This window comes from Stereum hirsutum (genome assembly GCF_000264905.1).
Source record: "Stereum hirsutum FP-91666 SS1 unplaced genomic scaffold STEHIscaffold_9, whole genome shotgun sequence".
In the NCBI taxonomy this organism is placed as follows: Eukaryota; Fungi; Basidiomycota; class Agaricomycetes; order Russulales; family Stereaceae; genus Stereum; species Stereum hirsutum.
Window position 1 is genome coordinate 563021 of NW_006763139.1, and position 21358 is coordinate 584378.

At 50.5% G+C, this 21358-nt stretch overlaps 6 protein-coding genes across 6 annotated transcripts; 2 read left to right on the forward strand and 4 right to left on the reverse strand.

Moving 5' to 3' along the window:
* Window positions 1-12: 12 nt before the first annotated feature.
* On the reverse strand, window positions 13-2029 carry STEHIDRAFT_147810 (uncharacterized protein). Its single transcript, XM_007305370.1, has 7 exons — window positions 1896-2029; window positions 1727-1815; window positions 1558-1658; window positions 1248-1486; window positions 735-1184; window positions 490-672; window positions 13-430 (listed from the first exon to the last, which is right to left on the reverse strand). The coding sequence occupies exons 1-7, from the start codon at window positions 1968-1970 to the stop codon at window positions 86-88; spliced, it is 1482 nt and encodes a 493-aa protein (XP_007305432.1). The 5' UTR covers window positions 1971-2029; the 3' UTR covers window positions 13-85.
* Window positions 2030-4595: 2566 nt separating this feature from the next.
* On the forward strand, window positions 4596-6527 carry STEHIDRAFT_169321 (uncharacterized protein; the record flags this gene model as incomplete). Its single annotated transcript, XM_007305371.1, has 3 exons — window positions 4596-4867; window positions 5004-5683; window positions 5763-6527. The coding sequence occupies 3 exons, from the start codon at window positions 4596-4598 to the stop codon at window positions 6278-6280; spliced, it is 1470 nt and encodes a 489-aa protein (XP_007305433.1). The 3' UTR covers window positions 6281-6527.
* A 378-nt stretch (window positions 6528-6905) lies between these two features.
* STEHIDRAFT_147812 (alpha/beta-hydrolase) lies at window positions 6906-9846 on the reverse strand. The gene is made up of 15 exons (XM_007305372.1): window positions 9402-9846; window positions 9226-9329; window positions 9103-9161; window positions 8983-9037; window positions 8794-8922; window positions 8618-8719; window positions 8536-8557; window positions 8387-8458; window positions 8243-8324; window positions 7965-8175; window positions 7614-7903; window positions 7543-7550; window positions 7323-7449; window positions 7192-7213; window positions 6906-7102 (listed from the first exon to the last, which is right to left on the reverse strand). Exons 1-15 carry the CDS (start codon window positions 9616-9618, stop codon window positions 7052-7054), a joined length of 1551 nt encoding a protein of 516 aa, XP_007305434.1. The 5' UTR covers window positions 9619-9846; the 3' UTR covers window positions 6906-7051.
* Window positions 9847-10862: 1016 nt separating this feature from the next.
* On the reverse strand, window positions 10863-16069 carry STEHIDRAFT_98899 (HD-domain/PDEase-like protein). The gene is made up of 20 exons (XM_007305373.1): window positions 16047-16069; window positions 15859-15986; window positions 15602-15638; window positions 15450-15544; window positions 15218-15386; window positions 15016-15156; window positions 14896-14958; window positions 14783-14845; window positions 14601-14725; window positions 14387-14529; window positions 13961-14324; window positions 13805-13895; window positions 13108-13740; window positions 12575-13027; window positions 11888-12489; window positions 11723-11824; window positions 11386-11657; window positions 11178-11311; window positions 11088-11110; window positions 10863-11029 (listed from the first exon to the last, which is right to left on the reverse strand). Exons 2-13 carry the CDS (start codon window positions 15923-15925, stop codon window positions 13323-13325), a joined length of 1776 nt encoding a protein of 591 aa, XP_007305435.1. The 5' UTR covers window positions 15926-15986; window positions 16047-16069; the 3' UTR covers window positions 10863-11029; window positions 11088-11110; window positions 11178-11311; window positions 11386-11657; window positions 11723-11824; window positions 11888-12489; window positions 12575-13027; window positions 13108-13322.
* Window positions 16070-16420: 351 nt separating this feature from the next.
* On the forward strand, window positions 16421-19228 carry STEHIDRAFT_169325 (uncharacterized protein; the record flags this gene model as incomplete). Its single annotated transcript, XM_007305374.1, has 12 exons — window positions 16421-16696; window positions 16762-16798; window positions 16855-16949; window positions 17026-17194; window positions 17259-17402; window positions 17467-17535; window positions 17610-17672; window positions 17753-17877; window positions 17954-18096; window positions 18163-18619; window positions 18668-18758; window positions 18829-19228. The coding sequence occupies exons 1-12, from the start codon at window positions 16642-16644 to the stop codon at window positions 19226-19228; spliced, it is 1848 nt and encodes a 615-aa protein (XP_007305436.1). The 5' UTR covers window positions 16421-16641.
* A 1108-nt stretch (window positions 19229-20336) lies between these two features.
* Window positions 20337-20531, reverse strand: STEHIDRAFT_59460 (uncharacterized protein; the record flags this gene model as incomplete). Its single annotated transcript, XM_007305148.1, has 1 exon — window positions 20337-20531. A coding segment is annotated over one exon (195 nt), but the record flags the coding sequence as incomplete, so codon positions are not given.
* Between the last annotated feature and the right edge of the window lie 827 nt (window positions 20532-21358).

The following is a 21358-nucleotide window of genomic DNA, read 5'->3' on the forward strand; positions in this document are numbered from 1 at the left end:
GCCTTCCGTGGCGTAATACCAAGTCTTTCAATTGGTACAAGATCTACGTGTCCCCAAGCCGAGATACAATGATTTGGCGATAGCGTCAAGAGCTGGAAGGTCGTGGACGACTTTTTGTTCCCCGAGGAACAATAGGTATCTCATCATCGTCGCTCTCCTCTTCCGTCACGTTCTTCGTTGTCGCCTTCCCTTTCCCTCCGTCATTCTTCGCGGGTTTCCGCTTTACTACCTTGCCTTTACTCTGTACACTTGCTCTCCCTTGCTCTCCTCCACTGTCCACTTCCTCCGCCTGCGCAGCTTTTTTCGCCTCATTCTTCCGTTTTTCTTCCTTTCGGTATGCAACATACCATTCTTCGGGTGAGCGAGACGCGATGTCGCGTTGCAGTTCTTCGTCGTAACAGACACACTTGAGCGTGAAGACGCCCAACCTCTACATAACGAATCTTTGTGAGCCCGAAGGGATCAAAACAATCGAAGGGGTGAACGTACTTGTTCTCCCGTGTTAAATGCACGGAGGACATTCTGTGCCGTCAAGTTCGTATATTTTCGAGCTGTCGCATCCTCGTATTCCTGCGCAATAGGTTTCCGGCCGTGGTCCCGACGAATGACAATGTCAGCCTTGACATGAGGATGTCCCCATGACAATATTCCGTTGGCCCACCATGACTTCAACTATCGAGCGTGGTAGAAATCAGCACAACCGTAAAGGGCCAACTTGAAGGATTATTGCCTACCTTGTGGCTCTGGATAGCCCAACGAGCCGGTGGCAGCGGAGGTGCAAGGCTAACTTCATACAAGCCAGCATACAACCACCTCGAATTTCCCAGGTTGATGAAGAGATTATGGCTGCCACTGTAGGGGTTTCTGTCAAAGACCTTTTCATGGAACATGACGCCATTGTACCCCGGGGTCCATGGTCCGTTAGGGTGTCCGTTCGCGACATTGAGGAATAGGAAGTTTCGCCAACGAGTAAGACCCGAGGTACGGCAGGCATTCATTGTCTGCGGGGAGCCTCCGTAGTGTTTGCTCATAAACATTCGGGTGACTTTCACGAAGCGAATATCTGGGTCGAGCGTGACGTCGTAGGGATCGATTCCTACACGAGAGATAATATCGGCATAAGTATCGTCGTCGACTTCACTGTCCTTCTTGATCTTCGGTATGGCACCGTAAGCTCTTGCCAGCTAATCATCACATGTATACATGTCACCATACATACGTAGTATGATGGGCGCAACTACACATACCCGTCGAGCCTCTTGAGGGGACACACTAGGCCGAGCGGTCCCAGAACTTCGGTTGCTGTCAGGAGCCTGTACATTAGCTTTGTCGTCGAGCTCGCTTTTGGCGCGCACGTTAGATCGAGCTGGAGATCGTCGTGACGATTGACGCGTGCTTTGGACCTCGCTCCTTGGAGGGACGACGGAAGGAAGGCTTGGATGTCCGCCTGTCAGGTCAAAGCTGGGTAGCTCATCGACATTCGCGCCTAAAATCACTCAGGGTCATTATCGACCAGGACAGCATACATCCGACTTGGGAGATGGTTTGAAGACATACCAGAATCGACGAACTGAGAACCTGTAGTTCCTGCGTGGTCACCAGTGACGAAGTCTTCGCGTTTCGCATGAGCACCGTCAAGGGTATTAGGTGGGCCAGTACTACAGGCCCAGTTTAAGTACTGACTACTCCGACCTACGCACACTGATTCAAGATCAGGATAACGTACTCAGATGGAGCAGCCTGATGTGATACAGATCTCTTCGGACGCTGATACAGAGATCGTAGCGGTGTAAGAACAACTTCCATCTTGACTCGCTTCATGGAGTCATACCCGAAGGCAACGATATAAGTAGATTGTAATACGAGGGGACTCAGACGAAGACTGGGAAACGGACCTTAGCTGGCGTCTGAGACCTCAGTGGTTCTGGCTTTATCGTGATCAGGGGAGAACGTTTTCGTTTCATAGACATGGTGTCTCGCTAATTCACTAAACAGTGATACTCAATTCGCTCAACGGATACGACAACAAAGAAAACCCGAGGGGACAGCGATAAGAGAAGAAAGCAAAATGAGACGATATGGTGGAGGTTCGGAGGCAAGAGACGACCATCGTTTCTACGTAATTTACGTAGTCGCCGCTTCGCGGAGTGGCGGTGGCGCCAGACATAGACAAGGCGGGATGTGAAAATTGAGGACGAGGACATCTGAGATTTCGGCTTTCCCATTTTCTACGTGAAGGCAATAACTATGAGTGGGGCCTCGTACATTCGCAGACATTCACACAGAGATATAGATGCATATGCCCCTATACAATGTAACAGCAACACCACGAGCCAACGTAGCACTGGGTATCATGAACCAGAAGGCTGAGATCGCCTTGGGCGACTCTTTGTTCCCTGAGGGATGAAGGTCATCCCCTCGCCATTGTCCTCCTCGTCCGTCACGTCCTCGGCTTTCGCCCTTCCTGTGCCTTTCGACCTTCCCTTCCCTTTTACCCTTCCTTTCCCCGTTCCTTTCCCTTTTCTCTCTCCTTTTCCTTGTGCCACTTTCCCTTTTGTAGCATTCGAGGCAGATTCTCCGGCTGCCTTGTTTGCCTTGTAGGCGCGATACCAACCTTCTGGATCCTTCGCGGCGATATCACGCTGGAATTCATCGTCGTAACCGATACATTTCAGAGCATACATCCCTAGTCTCTGAAAAGCGACATTGAGAAAGCGTCAGTCCAGCCGTCTGGGTATGGGAAGTAAAGTGAATTCGCAAGCGCACTTGCTCTCCATGGTCGAAAGCCTGCAGTATTTCCAGCTCTGTTATGTTTTGAAATGAGTTTGTTGATTGATACGCTTCTTTCAACTCCTGCATGGTGGGTTCTCGCTGGAGGTCTCGCCGGAGGATGATACTCCCTCTCACGTCATGTCCCCAATCCATCTCTTTGATACGGTTTGCCCACCACATCTTGAGCTGAACTTGATATCAGCTGAAGCCTAGCAGTGAGGATCGAGAAGCGGCTTACACTCTGATTCTGCAGGATCCATCGAGCTTGCGACAGCGGCGGCGCCAATGTCGCACGATAGATCCCTTGTTGCAACCATCGGTGCTTGCCCAGGTGCGAGAATACTATAAATTCTGCCCCGTTTAGCGAGTGATCTCTATCGTGCGGTTCTTGCATGAATAACAACCCGTTGAATCCAGGGATTCGGGGCCCACTCGGATGACCTTCGACGATGTTGAGGAAGCAGATACGGCGACCCTTTAATTTCTCTGTGACAAACATCATCTGATGATGGCAGCCGAAGACGGTGCTCATGAACCTGCGAGAAACCTGGAGATAGCGGATGGCGGGATCGAGCGTGACAGGGAAGGGATCGTTCCCGATGTTGCGGAGGAGTTCTTCCATGGCGTCATCGTCGAATCCTTTATCGTTCTTGGCCTTGGCCAGGACACCGTACGTTCTTGCGAGCTGCATGCATGTGTATTGGAGAGTCAGATCTGGAAACATAGAACTCATTCGAAGAACACGACGTACGTCTCGAGCTTCTTGGACAGAAGGCGTCTGTCGAGTGCCATTCGTTACTGGATTGGTAGTGAGTACCTGAGCGACGCTGTCCTCGCGACGTTCGGCCTTGATGCGCGCGGGGGGGCGAGATGACGTGCGTTGTGGCGTACGTGAACTTGAAGGGCCCTGGGCCGCTGCGTTTCCCTGAACATCGCTGAGAGCAGAAAAACCGGCTCTAGATCTCAGTCAATTTGACGATTGAAACGCGAAAACCAGACCATCATACCGCGACGATTCGGCTCGACGTGACTGAGACCGCTCACGCTTCGCTTCTTGCAGCGTCGGCACCACAACCTCTAACTTAACCCGTTTCACGCTGATGACAGGCTTGATATCCTGAATATCGTCGAGAGAGTCAGTATCATCATGCTACTTGGCGAAGGGTTTGAAGGGAGATAAACCTTCGCATCCGGTGTTAAAGACCTAGGCGGTTCTGGCTTCACAATCACCAAGGGAGAACGCTTCCTTTTCATAGACATGGTTTGTGGTCGATATTTCGTCGAGTCAAGCGGATAGTGAGCGAAGATATATAGCAGCCCGACGATGATGGAGGTAATGACAGAAGAGAACGCTTGGTTGGCAAGCTGGTGCCGTTAACTCTACGTAATGTAGTCACCGCTCCAGCCTGAGGAACTCGAAGACAGACATGATTGTGCGGCGGGTCGAGGAGTATCATAGCCAAAGTAAAAAAGAGTTCCCAATAATTTCAACTGGCCACGCAACTAAACTAGAGGTCACATTGTATATGGGTCAAGTTCCCTGTTGTGAAAGTAAAAATCAAGGGCTCACCGGAGGACAGAATTTCAACCGCCTCACGGTCACGGGTATTTCCGACGCGGGAATAACGACCACGTGATGGACGCGTGTCGGAGTCTGAACGTGCAGCGCGTCGTGTCACCAGTCGAACGAACATAAGACACGACTAACACTTCTGCACTCAACGCTCATCTCCCATCCGCCGTATACTCTAGTTGCTCTCTTTTCTATTGCCGACTATTGATCATAAGCGATAACCACCTAAAGTCGACTATCATAGCTCGACATGACCGTCCTAGTACCATCCTTTCTACCTCCACCGCCTTCTACACACCAGCCTCTCCCACTTATTGTCAAACCAACTCTAGAGCCTCGACAGCACGCGGAACCAACACCAAATCTGTCAAAGTTACCACAAGTGGGGACACCTTTGGAAGAAATACGGTTGAGCATCCCCGAAGTACGTCTCCCAGTGGCGAGCATATCGGATGAGATGGCAGCGGCAATGACGGTTGGATTACTTGGACATGTTTTGTTTCTCAAGAACCAAATACCATTGTATGTTCCTTATTTGAGACTCTGTACTTTCCTTTGCCCGACCATGCACGAGAGCGGTACTTCCATCGCCTTGCTCTGGTCTTGCATACCTTTTCTTCTGCCGCACTAAGCTCACACTGTTTTTTTATCACCTCAGACCGATAAACCAGCTCTACCGACTGTCATCTCCACCATCCAAAAAAACTACACCCTCTAATACGCTCAATAGCCAAAAGGCCATCAAAAAGCGCACCGACCTCATCGAAGCTTTCGATGAACTGTCCTGTCACCTCCAGTCTACTTTCAGCGCCCTCAGTACCGCCCTCGCTCACTCCAAATCTCCTCACCAATCGAATCTTCCAATTGGACGCTCAGGGCGTCAGGATGAGAATGCGCAGCCCATGGATGGACAGGGGATAGGTGGAGGAGCGGTGCAGAGAGCCAATGCGTATGTGGCATTTGTGTTGGGGCCGACGGTGGGGGTTCCGAAGGCAAGAGTTATATTATCTCTGGAAGGCCTCGACGTGAAGGTATGGGGAACTAGGAAGGAAACACCGTCGGTTCAGCACTCTAGCTCCGCCGATCCGAACGAGGGCAGGGTGAAAGTTGAGGAAAGTAGCATCTTTGACGAGGATATTGAGGCGGACAGTGACGTCGAGCCCCTCCCGTCTGACAGCGACGATGAGGATTCCGATACAGCTAGTTCCAGCGAGACTGAGAGCGAGGAACCCACATACGCCGCACAGCAAGCATTTCTTGACGCTCAAACTCGCCTTCTATCCAGACGACTGGCGGAAGCCAATGCGTCCGAAGAAGGCGGTCTTGCTAGTGAAATGGGTGCGTGACAAATTCTCTGATCTCATGATATGTAGGTGACCCAGCTTTTTCATATGCTAACCTTCCCCTCGCCTTCCAGGACTTACACAAACGCACGTCTTGATCCGCGCTCCGCGTCGCTTCACCCATCCATCCTGGCGTCCCCTCCAATCCCACACTTCTTCCCTGGACAACACCCTCCGCGACTTTCTAGACTACTCACAACTCTCGGTGTCACCTACCACTGCCTCCGCTAGTGCCAACACCACCACAACCACCACATCTCGCCCGGATAGTGAATCTCCGGAGGAAGCAGGCGCAGATGATTCCGCTCGTTCTTCAGTAGGCGGGGGATCGTTCGGATTGGCGATGAAGGCGAAGAAAATGTGGAAAGGGGGTGTAAAGACGGAAGGTGTTTGGATCGGATGTGATGGTGTGCGGAGAACGAGGCATTCCATTGATACTGGCCGTCGTCCAGATGTAGACTTGACTGTCGAAGGAGAGACCGCGGCGGGCGAAGTTCCACGGATGGAGGCGGAGGGTGGCGTAGTGGACGAGGAGGATGAGATGATCTGGTGGGCTTGGGACGGGAAGTTGGTTGGCTTTTCGGAGTGGTAAGATCGGTTTGTCGTTACTATATGTGAGTATGCCGGTGGGGCGGTCGGTGTGCTCTTGAACTCATGGACATATATGTGTCTACGAAGGTCTGTATAGTCTCGGAGGTTCAGATTTTTTACGTGCATTTTGCTGTCCTTTTTCTCTACGCATCTACGCAACACACCATTCATCATCACTAACCCGCAACATAGCATCATTCAATCATCGACGTAGGACACTGTCTGTACATAGTCATGACCACAATCACATACAAGTACTTCTCGTAGCGCCCAAGGGTCGATGTTCTTTTGGGTTATTTCGCCGCCACATCTTGCATGTGGCAGCGTCACTGCCAATGGTCTTACGAACTTAACTCCCACGCATTCTACAGAACACGAATTTATCCGATTTTCTCCTGTCCCACTCTTGTACGACGTTTTGTTCTTACTAACTACACCATCGTCCAACTATCCTTGGAGGACAAGTGCGGAATAATGGTTGACCTCAAACAATCTCTGAGCATCGTTGTGATCTACGAGACTTGCGCCGGTCAGATCCACTGCCTAGGGGATAGTCGATGTCGTACCCACTGGCACATACGAGTACTTAACTCGAGTGGGGAGCCACGAGCATTTCTGGTTCGTGTTGTCAACTGGATGTAACACCAGTTATGTTCTCGTTTGCTTTCCCATAATGTAGATTTACAACATCAATTGGGGCTCCCGTGTGCGTATTCGCCTTGTCTATCAAAGTCCTACGTCCACAACCATACATAAGTCCATTGGACATGGATCATGGGCTGTCTCTGAAACCCATGAGAAACTGCATGATCTGGAATGCGGCCTGTAATAGAAGAATGGAAAGGAGTGTTACGCGTCAGCTCTCATATTCGTTCGCAGGAGACGTTAGGTATAAGGTTCAGTCGGGCTTACGATTGGTGAGTATTGCGGGACCCTAGATGACAGAGAACGTATCGGGAAATGGAAGTCGTCAGCATATCTCAGCGTAAACATCAAAATGCGAGGTATGACGGGAAGGGACATCGAGGAAAAGAAAGACGCACATGTGTCCACTGAGAGCGACTTCGTAGTAAGTCAACCCGCGCTCCGTGTGTGTATTACCGAGCGGGACGTCACCGACGATGAAGGAATCGTTGGCGATGGGCGTCTGGAAGCCTTGGAGCCCATTCCCTACGTATCAACAGCACAACAGAAGAGCTCATCAGAATCAAAACCGCCGCGGAGGACAGAAGTGCAGTCAAGAAAAGACGCTCTGGTACGTACAGGTCATGCTGCGAACCAAGATTGTTATTAGGACATAGGTGACCATCCGACAAGGGTCGAGAACCACTTACTTTTGGAGCGCAATCCTGGCTCCATCCGCAATCAAGATAAAGTCTCCCAGACCGTGCACAACTACAGTCCTGTTGCTCTTTTCTATCACATTGGCGAGGACACCATTGACAGCGGGAGGCAACGATGCGTCACCGTTCGGGAAGACGTCCACGTCGCTACACTCGGACCAACTGACGTTCGTTGGGGCATGGATCGCTTCTTTGACATCGGTACGGTCGAAGTAGAGCGGGAGGGTCTGAGCCTGTTCAAAAGAGCCTGGGAAGCCGAGGACGTCCCATAAGATGGGCCACTAAGTCCGAAGCCGTCGTCAACACTATAGGCGCGATTGTGATATGTGTTGTAAGACTCACGGTGTCGAAGATGCGGTAAATGTTGAACGCAGGGTTCACAGTGACCGCCTCGTCAAAGATCATGTCCCAAACGTCACATCCACGGTCGTTTTCGGTAGACGTTCCGGGCAGGGGAAGAGGCCCGTCTGGAGGGAAGGTGACGAATTTGTCAACGTAGCCGGTGTAGTTACATTTTGCGGCAGTGGCATCGAGCTGGGCTGTAAAATTTTGACTATATTCGATATTACCAAGGAATATGTTATTGAGATGGATCGAAATGAGAGCACAGAAATACGGACCTGAAAGAGAAGACATGTTCATATTTGTGCACGAAGTCTACAGCGGGGATCTGACTCTGGACTACGTCCCACCCGATCACAGCTGATGAGCACAATAATGTCAGTCGCAGACACCGTCACTGGGGAAGATGAGGTTCCGCTCACGATCCGAGATCCAGATACCCTGCAGGTTCAGGTCTAGCGCCCCTTCGTTCTCGTAAATATAGTTCGCGATGTCTGTTCTCAGCTATTAGCGACACCGCTACACCAGGACACCATGCCTCCACTCAAATAGTCGATATTCCAATACTCACAAGGAACGTACATTCCAGCATACTGGCCGTAAATTTGATTAATTAACGACGTCAGCTAGACAGAATCAGGAAAGCAACGCACGCTTTCTCCAGAAAGGTAGAAGTTCTTCCCTTTCAGCTCGCTGAACACCTCAAGGAACTGTTGAAAGAACCCTACGAGTTGTTCCGCGACGTCATTCTCATCCTATTAAGAAGCGATCAACGTCGTACATCAATCTTTGTCAAGGAGAAAGAGGTTTCCAGTCAACGGGGACGCACCTGAGCGGTAGGTGTACCCTGACTGAATCCAGTTCCCACGGGTTGCTCGACAAAGAGGATACTCGACAAGTTAGTCCAACTTCGATCGTTTATGGTCGGTTTAGCTGTGCCGGTAGCTTGAGTGAATGGCTAAGAAGTAACATCATATCAGAGACTTTCGACTCTGCCGAAATATGACCGAGGACGTACCCCGTTCTCCTGGAAAGATCCCTCGAGAGACGAACATCCTGGACCTCCGTTAGTCCTACCGTGGACTCATGTCAGTACGTATGAATCATTGTTGCGGATTACACAGGATATAACGCGCACCAAAAGATCAAGTCATCCAAACTTCCCTCTGGACCAGGAGGGAAAAACCAGAAGAACAACTAGATGGGATGAATCGACCATTTGCCCCAAGCTCCTACTATGAACATACTTGAGTATACGTACCTGTCTTGTCTCGTCCGTCGCATTACTTATCGGTATTAAACCAGCCCACGAGTCCCCGACATCAAAGTCAACAAGTGGGATCGAGCTTCCGTTAACCCAGAACTCTATACCGAGCAAATGACAAGACAACGCCCTTATTAACCTCAGTTAGACGGCGAATTGGTGTCGCGGCGTACCTGAAGCCTTCGGATTCGAGAATGTTATGTTCTTGATGTTCGCTCCGGGTGCCCTCTTCTCGAACTCGGTAGTACGCCTCAAAGCCTTCGCCTGCTTTTCGAACGCTGCGGCATGTTTCGCCTTCAGAGCGGCCGGAGATGTGTCCCTCGCATTCGTTAAAGTGGTCACAAAAGCAAGAACACCCAAGCAAAGTCCAAGCATGACGTTCGGCGCCATCGTCGCTGTACGCGAAGACGAGATATTGAGAACTTGAAGAGTCCACAGGGGAACAAGGTCACCAGCGCCAGCACATTGACCGTGGAAGTAGCGAGAAGCTCTTTATGGTACGTGGCTACCATCGACGTCGTGCTTCTTTGTCGGCAGCGGAGGAAGTCACTCCGGCGAAGGCGTATGCGCTCAGAAGCGACCAGGTGTATCTGAACGCTTCGGTACCCCTGTTCGCACAATACCCATACGAAACGCGTTGATATTCAGGATGAGAGCAAGAGTGCCTGGGAAGAGGACGACGGACCTTGAACGGAGTAAGTATATAAAGGACAGAAACCATGTGCTCGAAAGGTGAAGAGGGGCTATCGATCTGCATCTATTTGTCTCCTGACGGAATAACGGGTTATAGGGAGCAATTGCTGTGGCTTACTGATCAGAGCGCCGAGTCTGGCAGTGAGTCGAAAAGATGAGTGCGCCGGAATGTTCTAGGAGAGCTGAAAGGTCAGCCTGAGGAAAATTGATCATTTGCTCTCTTGAAGCTTGGAGAGGTTTGGAGTACCGATACAGTGATCCACCGGTCCTTTGGGCACCACTACTCCTTTGGGCAGTGTTGCTCATGCCATGGGCCTTTATTCAGCCTACAAAAAATATAATAAAATCCAGAATCAAATCTGGAAGCATCGAAAGCTCCCAAAACATGTATTATCTGCAGAGTTACATGCATGCGAAATAAGAGGACGAGCCATTGCGAAGGGGTCTTTTCGGCATTCTCCGTTTTGGGCACGCCGGTCCTTTGGGCACCCTTTTTTACACCCTGCAGGTGGAAGAAATTGTTGTCGTCGTCCAGGTCAATAACAAAATATACTCTTAGGTTCATTTAGAGTGATATGAATGAGGAGGAAACGGCTGAAAATGCTGTCTCGCGCGAGGTGGAGGACATTGCATTTTGCTGCCCAAAGGACCGGTGCATCACTGTACTACCGATACTATGATGTTGAGGTGATTGAGTGCACAACTCAAGGTGACCACTGAGGACTGGCAATCGCACCGTCAGTATTAGTAGAAGGATCTTGGAGGTCCATCCATTTTGCATCCATCGCACGTTCCAACATCCCCGAAACAAACAAATGCAAACATCGTACATTGGTTGTGGCACCACTGACCCTGCGATGTGTGGCGTTGTTCTACCAACCTTCAGCCACTCGACTTCCATGTACACCTCTAAAAATTCTAGAACTCAAAGGATATGAGCAGACAATTCGAATCGCATACGATGACTACAGAAAATCGTATGAGACATGATCGAAAATGGTAGGCATAAATCAATGGCCATGAAATTGGGATGGTGCAGGAATTCTCCATCACACAACCAAGCCCAAAGACACACTCTGATCAATCGACTCCTTTCATGCGCTCGTAGCTAGAAAAGCAAGAGGTGAATACGGCTGTGAAAAAAATATGGGAACGTGAGCTCTTACATCTGGGTGAGCATCTTCGTGATCTGTTGGAGCGGAATCAATGTCTTGAAAAAAGGGAATCCGTGGGGAGGTATGGTCTCGACAACTTACCTCTTCAGATAGAACGTGCCATTCCTCTCCCCATCTCCCATTTTTGTCGCTGTGATACCTTTGTATGATTTTGAGCATCATCTTCTTGGTCAGTTCTTCCGGTTTATCTGTGTCCTTAGGAGCATCGGGTGACCCTATAGAAAATGGATAGCTCTTGAGCAAAAGCTTGAAGCTCGCGAACCTCGAATTCAGGGGAATGAAAACTCGCCTGGAGTCTTAGGAGGCCACCTAACCCAGATCCAGTCCACGAACTCACGATGTTCCATAGTGCGAGCATTGGTCTCGAGTTGGTTGATCTCCTTCTCCAACTTGTCGAGCACAGGCTTACGTTTGTCGGCCCACTCCTTTGCCTCCTTGGAATGCAAGGAATCACGATAGGTCTGGACAGCTTTGATTGCAGTGGAATACCACTCTCCCTTTGGGAGGTTAGGAGAGAGCGAGGCCCCGAGCTGAACAGCGCGGAGATAGAGCTCGTGTGCGCTAGGGGATGCGGAAACATTAACGAAAATTTACCAGAAAACCACAAAGTAAACATAACTACGTACGTTGAGGGTACCAACGTCACGCGCTCATGAAAGCGTGCAAGACGGCCTAGCGACATTCCTTCGAGCTCAATATCTCTGGTAGCACTAAGTCTATATGCCACTCTGATGGCACAACGAAGAAAATGAGCTCGTCAGTCAATACACACATCGGGATTGGCTGCTTACCGATAATCGTCTTGCGCAAGCTGTGCCCAACCAAGGAGCTCCTCCGGTGCAACACGCAGACTCGTCTCGAACAAATCATCCCCAGTCTTCACCGCCTGATGCCCGCGGCATTGAGCCAACAGAAGGTCGTAGTCCGCGCGTAAGAACATTCCCCGTGTGGCACCACCATGTTCCATATATCCCTTGTTCCCCACATGGTACTCCAGCTCTAAAGCGCTGTTCAGCGCCGCGTCTTCGCTTTGCAGGAGATTGAGGGCGCGGGCCCATGCGCCAGATTCGTACATCCGAGTAGCATCGGTGTATTTAGATTCTGCAAGTGTTAGGATCGCATTGAGGCGGACATGGTCAAAACCGTCCTGTATGACAGTATCTCGGACATTGGTTGGTGTGAACGAGGGGAGTGAGAGCTTGTGAAGTAGTACAAGGCCCGTCGGCGTGGTCGTCAGAGTCGGAACGAGGTCGTCAACAATCGACGTGAAAGACAATGCTTGCGCAGGAGATGTGCTGAGTATAGAAATGGCGTGGTCGATGGTCGTCCGAATATCAAGGACATCCGGCGTCGTAAGGCGGGATTGCTCCGTAAAGAAAGCCAATTTTTGGTACTAACGCCGAAGAGACCGTTGAGTGAATTGATTGGCAAAAGGCAACCCTGGCAAACGTGAGGATGATGATATATGCATGACTTGCCATAGCGGTGATAAGGCTTTCATTGCACTTCCGTAGCAAAACATCGTTGCCAACTGACCGTCCTTGAGCTTCGTACAGCCGCGAGATAGCTAGGCTGATCCTTATGCCTCGAAGAGAGCGGCCTGCACCGACGGCTTTCGCACTATCCAAAGCCTTTTGAGCTTGCGACAGTAAATCGGCAGCGGAGGACATAGTAACGTGGGCGGAAATGTGGTGGGGGAAGAGGGCTCAGGCTCAGGGGGAGGCTATATAGAGTCGTAATTATGGTGGCGCAACAGTAGCACCTGACATCATTCACACTCGTGAGAGTATGAAGACGAAGAAGAGAGAGACGCCCGGCAAAGAATGATGGTCTACTATGTAGGGAATTGGTGAAGACGGTGAGACAGAGGTCAACGTGTTCTGCGACCATATACCCAAGAACAGGAACTATACGTCCGACGCCGTTTGGCACTATGAATAACATGACCATCAGAATATTGAGACCATATGCACATATAAAAGCGGTCTGCGCTGCTAAGTATTGTACTTACCTCCCTCCATACACGTGGTTCAAAAGCAGAACTTCCACAGACCGCTTGAGGGTGTTTCCCCCAGACCAGCACAATGTAACATCCGTACCACAAAGGAGTGCAGATCCACTGGAAACATCAAATATTATTAGCCTTAGGCCGAACATAAGTTGCAAGAGGCAATACACCGAATGTAAGTTAGAAACCGGCACCGAATACCATCTTCAACACGTGTATCACTTCGACTTCGACTTCTTCAACTCTGCTCCCGATACCTCGCTATCGCCTTCAGCCCTCTGCCTCTTCCCAATGCTCAGTGCCAGGACGCCACCGCCACCGCCACTCCTTGAAGGACTCGCCGGCGCAAGCGGGAACCGTTTGCTAACCGTCATAAACTCATTATCCGCAAACGGAGAGTCGTCGACTCCGGAAGCTCCAGTGCCCAGACCGAGAGATCCATAGCCTCTGCTAGACACGCGACTGAAAGGAGCCTTGGGAGTGCTCGGTGCGTCTTCTGCGGTCGCTGCGTTGGTGGGTGTTGAGGGACTATCAAAGGGAGCGTGGGCTGTAGGCTTTTCAGGTGTGGTGGGATCGGGTTGAGAAGGCATGGATCTGAGGAGAGAGCGGTAGCCTGCTTGGATGAGGCCAAAGTAGCTGGATTGCGAAAGGGTGAAAATTTAGTGGCGGAACGCGTGAACATGGTGGCGAGAGAACGAACCGGATGTCTTTGGTGTAGACACGGAGAAGAACCTCTCCAAACACTTCGGGCATGAGGTGGGACACTTCGTGGAAGCTTGCATGCATACAAACTGTACAGTTTTGTGAAAATTTCGCTAAGCTATCGAAACAGTTACAAAGATCCAATGTGACTCACTATCGGGCGTCTTCTTGTGATAAAATTTGACGAAACTCAAAGGATTTTTGTCCTGCATGCCATAGTGCATCTTCGACAACGTAACGACAATATGATCCGCTGTGATGGCCTTCACGAACTCCGCGTCGATAACATCATCCTCACTACGCGGCACCTCGTCGATCTCGCCGTTTTCCTTCACAGGGGTGGTAGAGGCAATGATCTCGGGGTCGCTGAGCTTGCGAACAGCATCGGCAATGTTCTCCGCCGTTATTCGCACCCTCACAGTGTCGTAGAAGGCCCATTGAAAGACTTTGTAGTCGACACACTGGTAGAGTTTGCGTTCGCGGATACGGTCAAAAATCTTCTTAGCTGGCGCAAGTCTCTAGATGGTGAGATAGAATTTAGGTGTCTGCATGGTTCCAAAACGTTTCGAGTGGAACGTACTTCGTCTTCCGAGGCCTCAATGGTAGTCGCAATGTGATCAGTGAGGTAAAGGTACCTTGACGGAACCTCGATCTGTTTTGCGATGGAGAGATACGGTTCGGCAGCAAGGATGGCGTCTACGATCATGTACTCTATCGCCTTGGCTGATAGGATGTAGTGAGCATGTGACGTTGAGGTAAGAAAGAAAGAAAAGTGTGCGGGAGGTATTACTGACCGGTTTTATGATTGTAGATACGCTTGTGGAACGAAAAGCGTGTCCAACAGAGTTCGTAGATCTGGTTGGAATCCTTAATATCGTAGCAAATCTGGTTTTCAATCACTCGTGCTGATGTGATGAGCCTGTCAAGCAAAGTAAGTTCGGAGGTTTTGGATGGCAAAAAGAAGGTATGAGCTCACCGGCTGAGGGATAGGTTGCCACGCTCTCCTACCGCGATGCTATCTCGCTGAATGTAATCAAATCTACAACACATATTAGTGTTAAATGAATTCGGGAGAGATAAGAAGCATACTTGTCGACGTCTAGTCCGTTGCGCTTGTTCGCCACAATTTCGAAGAGGAAGCCCTTCTCATCTCTGTGGAACCACTGGTCAACAAACAATTTGAATACACAGTTGATTAGGGCAACGTACGGGCATCTCTTTTTGGCGCCAGCGATCAGAGCCTTGATAAACGTGGCGTCTTCTGGTGGAATCCCGAGATCGGGGTATTGCTTGATCATATCGTCGAGCATCATCTCTGAAGCGTCTTCATGGCACCATTTCTTGCCTTTCCTGCCGTAGAATATGATTTATGACAAAGATCCTTAGTTAAATGTAAGGAAGTGATACTTACAGTGCTACGGGGATGAAAAGACTATCCCAAACGTGGCTCCAGGGACCGTGTCCTAAATCGTGGCACAGGCCGGCGAGGATAACACACCGGACATCGCGTTCGGTGATCCCAAGCTCTGGTTGTGCTCGTTGAAGGTGTGTAACCATCAGGGTGGCCAAATGTGCTACACCTGAACGTGTGTCAAACGGTTTAGCACCGTGGAAAAATGAAGGCAGAGTGTTGCGCGACGCACCCAAACAGTGCTCAAAGCGATTATGCGATGCTCCGGGCCAGACATAGTACGAGGTACCGAGCTGCTTGATATCTCGAAGGCGTTGAAAGTGCTTTCTGTGCGACTTGCGTCAGAACAAAGACTGTAGGGATGAACATATTTGAAAGACATACGTGTCCACAACCTTGCAAATATCAGATGAAAGGGGAACTGTGTGTAAAAACCGCTTTGTGTCAGACCTTCAATATCCTAACCATTGAGTAGATGTCGCACATGCGCCAAATAGCCCCGTTCAGCCATACAAAGACAGTGACTGGTACTCGTGGCCCAGTGTGGCGTACGTGCGGCCGTCCGTGGGTTTCATTCATCGATGGTCACTGACGCCGACAGAGTATAGAAGGCAACCAAGAATCGCACTATAGGAGCTCACTGTAGTCATGAATTGGGTCCTTGAACTGCCTCATCGTCACGGTCTCCTGCGAGGAAAATGCCGCCATCCTGCCTGAAGACTTGGTGTATACTTTTCGCAAACGGTAGCCTTGGATTTGAATGAAAATTCTATAAAAACAGAGCATCCAGCTCAATAAATTAGTCTTGCGGCAAATCAAGTCAACATACCTAAGGGCCGGGCTCCAGCAAACGGTCAGGACGAAAGTGGTATTGGACAAAGTCGCAGACGCGACGGCGTGATGGGAAGGGCTAGGAAAGGACAAAATCTCCCACGGTCAGCCTCCACCAATCCCCCGCTTATTATTTCCAAACTTGCTCTTGACCGTCACCTCCGTCGTAGTCTCCCGTTTGTTTATTCTCCGTTGATGTAAGTCTGTTGGTTCATCGAGAATCTATTGCTCTACACAATTTGCATACGGAGCTTCGTTCTCTTTGTTTCTTTGTCCTTGGTAGCAAACGGCGCCCACCACTCCCTATACTACCTGTCTTTCGTTCATTCGATCCTGCAGACCCGCATGTTATTGTAACGGCGGATATAGTGACAAATCTATACCGACTTCTACGCTTAGGTTCTTTCGCTAAGTTGGCTGGCTGGTCAGATGAGACGCTCGTTCTCTGGTCTGCCGATGAGTTCCGAATACCCAAGGAGATGTTGAGTGATCCATATATATGTTATTTCGGGATCTGGCTTTTCTCCAATACCCTTCCCTTTTTTATACACATTTTGCTGCATATTAATCCCTGAGTCTTTCAGACAGCGATCATGCAGGAAGACTCCACCGCGAGCCGAAGCTTCCATGATCCTGTTCACGACTACAGTACGTTGACATGCCTATCTTTTGCATCTGCTATTTTCTTCGTCCGGATGCTGACCTGCATAAAGTACCATTATCCTCCAAAGTCTGCAAGGTGGTAGACACGTATGCTTTCATATCCTTCATCTGCGAGTCAATCTGACGTGCTCTCCGAGTCACAGTGTCCATTTTCAGCGCCTGCGGAGCATCAAGCAGAACGGTGTGCTCTATTTCGTTTGGTTAGGCGCTTGCCATAATCGATTCGAACACTCTCTCGGTACTTGCACCGTACTTCCCTATTTTACTTGGTACATGGGCTGTCGCCTTGCTTACCCCTTCGACTTCGTTCGTAGGTGTGGCCCACCTTGCTCGTCGTACGGTAGAGCACCTACAAAAGCTGCAGCCAGAACTAGGGATTACGGACAGAGATGTATACTGCATCGAGCTTGCTGGCTTGTGTCATGATCTAGGGCATGGACCTTGGAGCCATCTTTGGGATGGATCGTTCATCCCGCTTGCTATGTAAGTCATCGCATGCAGATTCGTCCTGGATTAGGGATTACTTCATAATAGTGCATGAATTTAGAAAGGATAAGCGATGGGCCCATGAGGATGCCTCCGAGATGATGTTCGATGACATGCGCCGGCAGTACAAGGACACGCTGGACATCTCGGACGATGATGCAGAGTACATCAAAGCTTTAATCAGAGGTGAACCGAAGAAATATAAGTACGCCTCTGCTCCCGTACTCTCCGTTGCGTATCTGTGTAGACGGCTTATCTGTTCACTCCAGGAATACCAATGGGAAAGAATACTTGTTCGAGATTGTGGCGAACAAACGCAATGGGATCGATGTTGACAAGTGCGCACTACAGTCTTCGCCTCGGAAACTGAGTGCTTCAGGAACTAATTGCAACGCTGCCTGCTACCCCACAGATTTGACTACATTATGCGCGATACAAGAGCCGTAGGCGAGCGTGGCAATCTTACCATGTTACGGTTGGTGACCACCTCTCCGTCGTCGTCCTATAGTCTTTTGGACTCATTTCGCCTATCACCTCAATTACGAACCCCGATAGGCTCCTTACATCCGCTCGAGTCATCGACAATCAGATTTGTTACGACGTCAAAGACGCGAATCAGCTTTATGAGCTGTGCTACATGCGGTTCAGCTTACACAAGCGCATATACAACCACAAGACCTGTGAGCTTGTTCCCCCCTTTCAGGATCAACCTCTGACAAAAGGAATTGCTCGTTTGTTGCATGGGCGGAACGATAGCAAATGCCATAGAGTACATGATCATTGATGCTCTGCTGAAGGCAGAGAAACATCTCAAGATCGCTGAACGAATCGAGGATCCACAGAAGTATCTTTACCTTACGGACAACATCATGGAGTTCATTGAACAATCGAGCGATCCGGTTCGTTACGTTTCGTATTCCCGGGGTTGCTCGCTCGACCCATCGCACTACTAATATTAGTTCTAGGAACTGACCGAGTCGCGCCGCATCTTCAGACGCGTCCGTGAGCGCGATCTCTATAAATGCGTTGACTATAAAGTCTTCGACTGGGATCTTCATGCGACCCTCAAAGCTAGTATCAATCCCGCCAATATCGTTGCCGAAATCAAGAAGATGCCCATGGAATCCTTAATGAGTACACTGCCAGAAGGAGGGGTGGGATTAAGACTGGATGCCCGGGAGATCGACGAGCCGCCGTCATCTACTGGAAGCGCTGCTTTTAGCACAGCAAAGGATGGAGACACTATGGCGGAAGATACAAACCGTAGAAGTGCAGAGGGGTTAGTAGGTGACGCGCTGCGAAAAGTTGTAGAAGAGATAAAGCCGGAGAACATACACGTCACTCTGTCGAAGTTGCACTATGGAATGGGGGACAAGAATCCATTAGACTTTATCAGATTCTACACCAAACAGAGGCCAAACGGTACTACGCTTCTATCACATTTTTACTATGGCTGACAAACTATTATAGAATGTCTACCGTTGAATGAGGGAGTGGCGTCAGGGCTGACTCCTTCGAAGTTTGGAGAGGTTCTCGTTCGAATCTACACGACGGATATTCAGTACGTATTCTGTCCCGATTAGACGATCGACATAGCTTAAGTCACTGACTATCTCGACAATCGAAAACAGCTACTTCGGAATCACACAAGCAGGCTTCCGTTCCCTAGCGCACAAAGTCCTCGACACAGACACCGCCCCGGTCGGCACTACGACCGCTCCAGCCACCATTATTGTTCCAGCTCCAGCTGCGTCCTCTGTACAACTTCCAGTAACACCGCCTACGCATCCTCGTCCTCTGCCAGGGCCAGGCAGCTCGGGCACTATGAGCGGCGGAAATTCTCCCAGTCACTTCCAACCGAACAAGTTCACGACGGTGCCTCCGTCCTGGGGAGCAACTATGTCACCCTCGAGGATTGCTGGGAAACGGACGAGAGAGAAAGACGTCGAGACTCTACCAATGCTCGGAGGTTTGGCGGGCGAACGGCAAGCCAAGAAGGGGAAAACTGAGTCTCAGGTTGATATCTCGTAAACAAAAGTACTGTCTCCGTAGTTCCTTCAGGCAACGAGATCGGGTGACAGGCTGGACCGTTTCAGTCCGCATGCGCAATGGCATTGCCAGACGCATTTCTCGAACAGACCTCGGTAGAAAAGAGAAAAGAGGATTAGGAGGGGGAGTGTTCGGACACCCCTTGAGACGTGTTGTTGGTCTTGAGTTTCTGGACCTATGCTAGTGCGGTCAGATCTTATTCAAATAATGGTCGATACTTGGAGAACAAAGCGGACAAGTGATAGCAGATGTACAGCAACTTTTTCAACAAGCATACATACACCCCTTCGGAAAACAAACAAATATTTTTACAGGACCGTTCCAGAACTCGAGTCTATGAAATAGTGTGTCGAGCATCGGGTAGAAATGATATCAATAGTGACGGAAATGTGCTGTGACTATTCCGGCTTGGATATAAATACTGAACGTAGGATGGCGTAAGCACTACTCGTTGTTTCCGAGAGCATTCGTTAGCGATGGATCGTAGACCTGAACGTGTGGATTTCCTGTGCGGAAAAGAGCCTTAGAACACCGACCAACTAGAAGATCAATAATAAGGTAAGGACGCACCTCCCGGCTGAGGCATCGGCGTGTGCGTCTGCGTCGGCACCTCTCCATTTTGCGCTGAAGAGTTCCAGCGAGAAAGATCAGCGCTATCCCTCGACTGCGACTGCAGTTCAACGCGGGGAGGAACAGCCGTACCTCCCGCGCTGCCGCCATTCATCACCACCCCCGACGTCCGGCCGTCGTGCTCGGATGGCGGTGGCCCCAAGGATCCCATGACCGCCTCTTCCTCTTGTTGTCCTCCCTCGTCTCGTCTCTGGCCCATCATGTGCGAACTATGGAGACGGTTGTGACTGTGATTTCGATTGTGGTTGTGACCGTGGTTGTGCGGGACCATCATTCCTCCTTGCATATGGACCATGTCTTCCGTTGACTGCCCGAGTGGAAGCCCCACAGAGATGACCATGCCAACACCAGGTCCTACAACTCCATGGCCATTCGTCAACATTCCCGTTGAAGCAGACTGTCCACTCGTCCCCGCACTGGACGATCCATCCACGCCACCATTCTCGCCGCCACCTTGCAATCCACTCGCCCTCCCCTCAACCTTCCGCACGAACTCGCCCCAAACAGCCCTCTCGTCCCTTCCCAGTCCTTCGAAATAAGCTCTAACCTCCTCGCCCGCACGTCTCCAAACGCCTCGGTGCCGGCAAACCGTGCTTTTAACATATCGACAGCCAAAGACGCGCTCAAAGGCGACGCGTTGAGTAAGAGTAGGCATAGAGCCGACGAGAGAGTCCATCTGTTTGAACCCGATTGAGATCTCGGAGACGGTATAGTCATTCGGCCAGCGTTTCAGTGGTGGGTGAGGGTGGTAAGGGATCGGAGCGGGTGCGGGGAGAGGATTTCGGATGTGGTCTGGGAGTTCGGCGGTTTGGGGTTGTTGTTGGTCTGGTTGCTCGTGTTGGGATTGTTCGTGAGCTTGGTGTTGTTGGTGTTGTGGCTGCTGTTGATGTTGCTGGGGCTGTTGGTGGTGATGTTGCGGAGAGGTTTGGCCGGATTGAGGATGAGTTTGGTGTGGCGAGATGTTGATGTTAGGTTGGTTGGCGCCGGCGGAAGAGGTGTTCGGCATGGGAGCCTGGGGTGGTACGGGGTACATCCCGCCTTGTTGAAAGACGTATGTTCCTTGTTTCAGCGGAGTGGACTGCTGCTGGTGGTGCTGCGATTGCTGACTGTTGTTTGACGGAGAAGACATAGTCGAGCCGTTCTGTGGCACTCCATTAGACGCCTGGATCGGGCTCGAATGGGGCTGCTGTGGTGTCGACAGCGGCTGCGGATAGTTTTGCGCCATTGGAACGGCATATTGTTGTTGTTGCTGCTGGGGTTGTGTCCCTGCATGTCCAGATCGATATTCACCAACGAAATACTTCTGCGCTGGACCTGTCGAATCATCCGCCGAATCTGGAGCCGACCTCTTCAATCCGTTCGTCCCACCGTTATGACGGCTACTTCCATGCGGGCTTCCACTACTACCGTTGGCCGGTCTGTGTGGATGTCTCCGGGCCACGGGCGGGGGCTGCATCGCGACCTCATCGTCGATGTCGGGGC